Source organism: Fragaria vesca, linkage group LG4 (assembly GCF_000184155.1).
Source record: "Fragaria vesca subsp. vesca linkage group LG4, FraVesHawaii_1.0, whole genome shotgun sequence".
Classification (NCBI taxonomy): domain Eukaryota; kingdom Viridiplantae; phylum Streptophyta; class Magnoliopsida; order Rosales; family Rosaceae; genus Fragaria; species Fragaria vesca.
The window spans coordinates 14,555,275-14,563,840 of NC_020494.1; the positions used below are offsets into that span (position 1 = coordinate 14,555,275).

The 8,566-nt window shown below is 39.7% G+C and overlaps 1 protein-coding gene and 1 non-coding gene across 2 annotated transcripts; one reads left to right on the forward strand and one right to left on the reverse strand.

Annotated features, from left to right (window-relative positions):
- The first annotated feature begins 1,602 nt into the window (after window positions 1-1,602).
- LOC101303504 lies at window positions 1,603-3,140 on the forward strand. Its single transcript, XR_184502.1, has 3 exons — window positions 1,603-1,795; window positions 1,962-2,069; window positions 2,770-3,140. It is a non-coding gene; the product is annotated as an uncharacterized LOC101303504 (transcript).
- Window positions 3,141-5,011: 1,871 nt separating this feature from the next.
- Window positions 5,012-8,561, reverse strand: LOC101305063 (GPN-loop GTPase 1 homolog). Its single transcript, XM_004296941.1, has 6 exons — window positions 8,311-8,561; window positions 7,980-8,088; window positions 7,648-7,874; window positions 6,247-6,537; window positions 5,608-5,813; window positions 5,012-5,473 (listed from the first exon to the last, which is right to left on the reverse strand). Exons 1-6 carry the CDS (start codon window positions 8,419-8,421, stop codon window positions 5,203-5,205), a joined length of 1,215 nt encoding a protein of 404 aa, XP_004296989.1. The 5' UTR covers window positions 8,422-8,561; the 3' UTR covers window positions 5,012-5,202.
- Between the last annotated feature and the right edge of the window lie 5 nt (window positions 8,562-8,566).

Here is an 8,566-nt window from a genome sequence, read left to right on the forward strand (position 1 = left end):
CTCTCTCGTTCGTTCTCTCTCTCTCTCTCTCTCTCTCTCTCTCTCTCTCTCTCTCTCTCTCTCTCCTCCGACCACCTTCTCTTCCCAATCCACCTTCTACCGCGCCTAATCACCCGGTCCCCGGCGCCGTCTCCGTCGTCTCTTCTGCCGCAGCCCAACCTCGTCGTCCCACTTGACGGCGCTGCCACCACCGCCTTCTCCCTCCTCTTCTTCCTCCTCATCTGCTTCCGCAACTCCGACCACCTTCTCTTCCCGATCCACCTTCTGCAACGCCCAATCACCCGGTCCCCGGTGCCATCGCCGTCGTCTCTTCTGCCGCAGCCCAACCTAGTCGTTCCACTCGCCGACGCCGCCACCACCGCCTTCTCCCTCCTCTTCTTCCTCCTCGTCTGCTTCCGCAAAATCACCGGCAACCACACAGCCCCAGAAACCGACTCTAAGCTGCCTCACCGCTTCTCCTACTCCCCTAGAAGGGCGTTGCTTGGCGGCGTGCGCCGGGGTCGGTGGAGGAGGCCGATGTGCTCACCGTCGGGGAAGGTGGGTGCCCATAGAAGAAATGTGGGTGCTCACCGTCGGGCCGGTTCCTCAGTTCTCTCCTCTCCGGTCAGTAACCAAAATTATTAGGGGTCAGTAACTGAAAACTAAGTGATTATTAAGTGTCAGTAACTGAAAACTAAGTGATTACTGAGTGTCAGTAACTGAAAACTAAATGATTACTGGGTGTCAGTAACTGAAAACTAAAAGTTATTGGGGGTCAGTAACTGGTTACTGGGTGTCAGTAATTAATCAATAACTGGTTACTAGGGGTTAGTAACTGGTTATTATGGGTCATTAACTGGTCAATAACTGATTATTGGGGGTCAGTAACTGGTTACAGAGGAAAATCCGGTGACCGGAATCCGGCGGTCGGGGAAATTCCGGTGACCGGAGTCCGGCGGCCGGTGACCGGAGTCTGAGGTTCCGGCCAAGTCTTTTCATGTTGAAGAGGTGGGGGCAAAATAGTCTTAAAATAATATGGTTTGTTAAGACTTTAGTAAAGATTTGTGCATTTGGACATAAAGATTTGTGCATTTGGGCATAAAAATGGTTACCTTATATTGGAATGGGCTAATGGAAAAGATTATCATTGAAATGGAAAATAAAAGGTTTGAATTAGTACTAAATGGACATTTTTCCTATAATAAACAGCAAAATAAAAAAACTAAAATAAAATAAAGAGATAACTGGAAAGAGAAAAACATGGGTAGCGGATAAAAATTAGAAAATGAAATTACAAAGATTAACTGTTCTACACCAAACATGTAAAAATTAACCATTCTTTAGTTTTAGGTGACTTGATGCAAATTTTCACGGATAAAATATTAGTTCAAGAATAAACGCCTCAGTAACATGAAAACTTATGCACTGGTCCTTGATTTTCACTCTCCATAAGTAAACCTGCCATGAACTCACACACTCCTAATATAGAATCCCCACATCTCGTTTTGTTTTATTTGGAACAAAAAGTTACCGTATTCTCAAATAAAAAAGTGAAAGTTAAAACACTGAACGTAAATTGTAAAATGATAAGCTATGAATTTTTGGATAAAAACAAAATCAAAAGAGAAATGCAAGACGTGGTCGTATCGGGGGCCGGCGGGCGGCGGAGGAAGGAAATGCCACAGAGTAGGTTATGCGGATGGTTGTTCATAGGATCGGGGTCGGTTTTCTTTATCGGGTTTCTCTACGCTACCGTTGTATCCAAGCTTCTTCCACCTTCCGATAACCCCATCATCTCCGCCATCCAAAACGATCGGTAATCCCTCTTCTTTGATTCATATTTCTTTGCTCCCAGATTAGCGATTTAGTTGTTCTGGAAAAGCTCAACTTCAACCTGACCATTGAATGTAGGGAACTAGTTTTTGGTTTCTTTCATCGACAGTTGTAACATATGAAATGCTAACTCAGTTTTCTTACAATAGGTACTATTGCTTCTTGGTGCCACTGACTCTCCCGGTCCTTGTGGTTGCTGTTTACTTTCACTGGCTCAGCATGAAGATGTTCAAACATGCCTGATTTTTATCCATCAGGTAACTTGCCATTTTCATATTACTTGAGTATAAGTGAGGCTGTCTTATACATCCCTGGCTTAAACCTATATGTTCCTTAATTAATATATATTTACCCTGCAATCATTCTTGACCATTTTAGCAAAGTATGATTACATTTCGTAAATGTGCTGTGCTATAATATTATCACCCCTCAATACAACCATCTAATGTTTAGTTCTTTCTCTGTCATGTTGTTTACAGAATGAGTCTTTAGATAATGTCATTTCTTGCATTACTTCAATTTTTCATGTCCTACTTTTAAAGAAAGTGTTAGGACCTTGCTATCAAAATTTCTCATTGTTCTAAATGGTCAGTTCAGAATAGCAAATCAATGGAAACCACAGTATTTAGGTTTAAAACTAACATCATCCTTGATACATCTTCTGTGGAAGGTGAACTACATATATAGTGTGTAGGGCAAAAATTGGATGTATCGTTATTGGTTATTATCCTCTGTTTGGAACAGTGATATTCGTTAGATCTGGTCTCACCTATTATTCAGAAATTATAGTTAAAACGATAATTTTGTGCTTAATTGCTTAAGCGAGATTATCTTCATTGCCGAACACCACCTTAGTTTGTCAATCTGTTGTCTATATCTATATGAAACCAACCATACCTGAGATTCGGAGCATGAGTCCTCTAAACTTATTTTCATTCTGTGTTAACCTTCTTTCAGTTCTCATACGGACACAATGAAGCAGTTTAAAACAAGCAAGTCTTCTCAAATTCTGCCATAGGAAGGGAAGGAGAAAGATTGCTACTAAAGAGATGAAGAATAAGATACAACAAGAAGTCTGAGAGAGTTTGGAGCCAAGAAAAATAAAAAGGGGCTGAAATTCTCTGAAATGCTATGAAATAATATATTGCTACACCTGCTGTGTGTGTTGCAGTAATGATATTGCCAATTGATATCCATTCGTGGTTGACAGATACACGACTGTACATATTTCAATTTTTTGTACTTGGTTAGTTGTTGTATATCTATGCAATCGGCTTGAGTCCAGCTAAACGATGTCAATTTTATTTGATAAGTTTTGGTGGTAAGACATCTATTCCTGTTGGCATGTCTCTGTGGAGTTGCTGCTGGAAGTCATGAGGAACTGTAGATTAATGGGAGATCAGTAGTGGTTCAAGATTACAGTGACAGGCTATGACGCAGAGGCTATATTCGATTCTCTTTTAGAGCTCTATCATGACCATCTTAGAATGCTTCACGTAAGGTTAGTTGTGGTACATGTTACTATAATACCTGTTGCTATAGTCAAAAGATAAATGTGAAATATGACCAGGAACAGTTGCTTGGTGATATCAGTTCTTAGTCAAAAAAAAAAAAAACCTCCAAAATAATACCATGAAAACAAATCCACTTTCCTCTAGAAAACACATAATCGGTCTTTTTAGGCAACACATTGAGATGCTTCAACTCCCAAAATTGTGCGAGCAACCCAAAATCCCGTAAATCTGAATGAGAGGCTGTTTGAGACAAATGTTGGGGTTCAGGTTCAGAGATTCGAACCCATGGAAGTTCTCTTTGTTTAGGTGTTGATTCTCTGGTAAAAAACAGAAGGAAAAGGGTGGAGATAGAAAAAGTTATATCCTTTCAACATGTTCTCAACCGCATTACCTCAATCAAAACTTCTGTTCAAATTGCTACACAGCCTATACTCGATGAAGTCGAGGAGGAAGAAGAAAAGGTGTACATCTGAGGTTTGGACTACCCAACATGAATGTGGAAGTTAGAGAAAAATTTGAAGTTTTGTACTTAAAAATGCAGTAACAGCTAGTAGCTACATCGATCCGTAGTATATCCGGCAGGTTTAAGGTGAAGTTTATTATCTTTATGAGCATCGAGGACTAAACCCCTACGGCCTGGTTTGGTCGAGGAGCAGCTGAAGGAAAAGAATACGATGGCTTGCATTATAAGACTTACTTTAGAAGCAGAGAAGTAGAGTGCTGTATGGCTCAAATGTGGAACTAGTTATGGGCAGAGTATCATAGGTTTCGACGGTGCCGTTTGGGCGCATGTATTTGAGTAAAACAGTGGACGAGTTGGGATCACTGATATTGCCTGTTTTGGTTGGGAAAAGATTTTCTTAGCTTCATTAGGAGTCCTTTTGAATCTAGGGAAAGATCAGTTTGGGTTCACAATTATTGCCTGTTTTGGTTGGGAAAAGATTTTTCTTAGCTTCATTAGGAAACCTTATGAATCTAGGGGAAGATCAGTTAACTACTCCACAGCTCTTATATATAGAGGCCCTCAACGTTGCTACTCTTCACAAAAAGTATTCTCAACACAATTTGCTTTAATATGTCACAAGAAGGCAAAGTATTCTCAACACAATTTTCTTAGCTAGTAGAGACAAAGCAAGGAAGGTTTTCAATATGTCACAACAAGGCAACTACTGCAAAGAAGTAACAACCCCAAAGCCCAAGGGATTCGCAATATATGAAGAACGTACGTGTCCTCCGCCTCCACAAAAGAGCCAGCAACCTCAAAGACATAATGACTCTTCAGTCCGAGCTAATTTGACTCAAACCTTTGAGGTGGATTATGTTAGGAAAACAATTTGAATTGAATTAGTTTTTAGTACTATGAAAACTTATGATGTAACCTTTTTTAAAGCTATTGGAATTTCATCAGCAACAATGCTAGTGGTTTCTGATATTAGTTGATGTTTTCTCATCATTCTACTGGTTGGGGAATAAATTAACAACGTAGGAGGATCGGAATACCATCCCCATCCTCATCTCTAACAATGAATTTCTAACAATAAATTTACAATGAATCTCTCCTGTTTATTGCTTAAGAATTACCGAGAATTCTTAACCAGGATGCCATGCTCAACTTAGTATGGACAGAGACATACTAATGTAAAGAAGAAAATAAAACGTTTTAAAGAATCTAAAACAAAGACAATAACCCCGGTAAGAAGATGAAGCATATCATCACAAAGCATTCACATTGCCATCAAGTTTCAACACAGCAAAAAGGTGTGGAACTAAAGTGATATTGTTGCAATCCACCCCTTAGTAACTAGTTAGTTTGCTAATACTTACAACCTCTGCTTGTTCCAAAACATATCATCTGCCCAGTAAAGAAGCATCATCACTAAAAGGGGAAGTTGCTATCTTCATCATCCTCATCTTCATCTATCACATCCTCATCTTCAGTTATTATCTCCTCATCCCCATCAAGTTCCTCATCCTCATCCTCATCCATCATGGCTTTACTCCTCTCCTCATTGTCCTTCAAACCAGTGCTCAAGACCACATTTTCTCCCCTGGATTGCTCCATATCCTTTCTCAATTTCTCCATGGTCTCCCTCCTGCGTTCCTCCTCTAAACGATCCTTCTCTTTACGCCTCTGATCCAGATCAGCCCTACACAAAAGACAACAAGCATAAACTTTATAAAACTGGACTAGAATGACATTTATGATCCATAGCATAAACATCCGCATTAACTGGCACTCTAGTTTAGAAAGTGTGAAAATATTTTCAGGTTCAGGACATACTTATAGGTGGCCATGTATTCCTCAGCACTTGCTTCAATGGCCTTAAAGAAGGCGTCCATTCCAGCACCAGTAATCGCAGACACTCCAACAGACCGCAAGTTCTTATAGAATTCATCCAACACAAGGGAGAGGCTCTCAGTTAGAGTTGAAGTATATGAGTGGTCTTCACTAACTGCTGCTTGAAATGTCTCAAAATCCTCCATCCACTGCATGCACAGCAGTTTTCAATAAACGGGTTTTCAATAAATGGCATCATAAATGTCAAAACGTATACTGCATGATTAAGTTGGCATAAATGTATCATAAAAATGTAAGGAAAAAAAAAGATAATCAACAACAATACTAATATTTAAAAATCAGAGGACACGACAATGTAGGAAAAACAGCTGCTTACAGTAATTTAGATTATCTTGATCAAATAGCTATAAATAAGGAATCCAATTGTCCACAATATTCACAGGAGACAGTTGCATCTTAAATGCACCACAAGTATTCTGGAAGCCCTACTGTTATCAGCTACTAAGAAGTCCAATTATATCCTAATAAAAGCTTAAAAACCATATGCAACCACCTATAATAATGTGTGTCACTGCATGCATTCAAACAGAAATGTCTACTGTAGCACAGATGTTAGCATACCTCCAAAGCAAATTCATGTTGAGCCACATCGGTTTTGTTGAATGCCAGCACAAGGGGCAGCCGTGTCTTGTATAGGATACTACAAGCATAAAGCATGTTGCTCATAAAAGTAACTGGGCTAGCTGAGCGAGGTGTATCGACTACATAAGTCACAACAGTAGGAAATGTTGAAGCAAATGCTTCAGTGATGATAGCACCAGATGCTGACCAAGTGAATATCTCAATTTGACCAGGAGTGTCCACAAGAACATAATCAAGCTGATCTGCTCGCTTCTCGATAACATTGATAACCTGAAATTTGACGAGTATGATGAGGTCTTTTGGGAAGGACCGGAGAAAAGATGAATAAAACATAAAGCAGGAGCTGAATGAACATCACAATCACATGTCTTGGTGAAAAAAGGGCATAATTGAAATGGATAGAACCAATACCAAGCAGTCAAGACAAAGATGACTATACATATGCAAACAAATTCGACCAGTAAAACAATTGAACAAACATCAAGTTGAACAATGCAACACACAATTCAATAAGAAATTTACTACCCAATGCTAATAACATTAAGTTACAAAATAGCCACATCCATAGAGGCATAGAGCCAGAACAACATACACAACAGTATTGCAGGCAAATATTTCGCAGGCAAGCTCTCAATCCTTGGAGAAATTGTGATGTAGAAGCAAAGAAAGAATCTTAAGTTGGATGGCCTCATTCTCACTAGTCATAAGCAAGAAGATAATATATGCAGGATAATCTTTTGAGAGAATATACTCCCCGGTACAAGACAGCTGAGAGGTGAACTTGGTCTAGCTATTATTCTATTTGAAGTTTTGTAATTTCTAGCTATTATTCTTGATTTCTTGTCATGGAAAACATACAGTTCTTCCGATATATTGCTGTGTTTGTGACAGTTTCTAATTTAATACCCAAGGTTGATCCTCCATAGCGCAGTCAGTGTACATGGAAGAAATCACATTTCTGTAACTTGGCCTTTATGAGTTTTTAGCATCTTTGAAAAAGAAAAAAAGTTGGTCGCTATCACCAACTTTTGGAGACCATATATTGGTTTGGAATATTCCATCTCAAAACCTCTATGGAAGTATCTTATTTTGTGCCAAGCTTTTCCTATTCCACAATCGAAGTCTCAAAACTTACTCTTTGACGCCCTTGTGTTGGAAGCCAACCTCAGACATTCATGAAAGCAATCTAGATTTCATGAAGCCACCACTACTTACCGTGTGTTGGAAATCAATGTCAAAAGTTAATGTTTTCTGTTTATAGGGGAAGTAAAATTGTTGACCTGCACAAGGAAGAGGGTCTTCCTCTGCTTCAATGGCCAAACAAGTATAACATCATATAAAACAGTATTCAAGGAAAATATTTCGCAGGCAAGTTTTTACCTCATCAAACTTGGTCGCAAACAAGTTGAGCGAGGTCAAAATGCCACCATTAGGTCCAAGGTTGAACTGCTTCATAACTTCCTTGTACTTAACAGTATCCCGGATATCTATATTTGCACCAAATGGAAGAGTCAGCACAGCTGGGTCGAGGTTCATCACATAACCACGAATATTCCTCTGATGAGTGTGCGCAACCAAGCGATGCATAAATGTTGTTTTACCACTCCCTACACGAAACACACAACACATTTCAATCTTCCAACCCCATTAAAACATTCACTAAAACGGAACCACAATGCATCCACAGACCCAATGAAACTTGATGAAATTACCTGCCATTCCAACAACAATGATAATAACTGGTTTCTTCTTGAAGCTGGAAGATGACTCCTCAATATTTAGCTTCTCCATTGAACCATTGAGGTCCTCAGTCTCTTTACCCTGCATTATTTTTTCCATAGCCAAATAAAGCACCCAACCTTAAGCACACACAACTTACTACAAAAACTCACAAAATAAAGATATAGCATTTAACCAAATTTTCAATTTTAGGTCTTCTTTTAACAAAATGAAAAGCTTAACAAAGGAAACCCTAATCCGTGCATGATTACAGCCTGAGTGTGTGGTTTCAATAAGAGAAGAAGGGAGAGAGATAATGATTACTTTAACGACGGCAGAGTCGTCCTTCTCAGCATCCATTGGCACCGATGAAGCTCCGACTTGTTGTTGCTGTGGCGCGATGTTCATTTTCTGGAAATCGGAATCAATGTCCATCGCCGTGAAAGCTCGGCGGTCGGAATATATGGAGGTAGCGGCGGCCAAGAGAATAGAGAGAAAGCGGGAGGAACGCTTTCAAACTAAACAAACCAAACGGAGAGAGAGAGAGAGAGAGAGAGAGAGAGAGAGAGGAGGACGACAA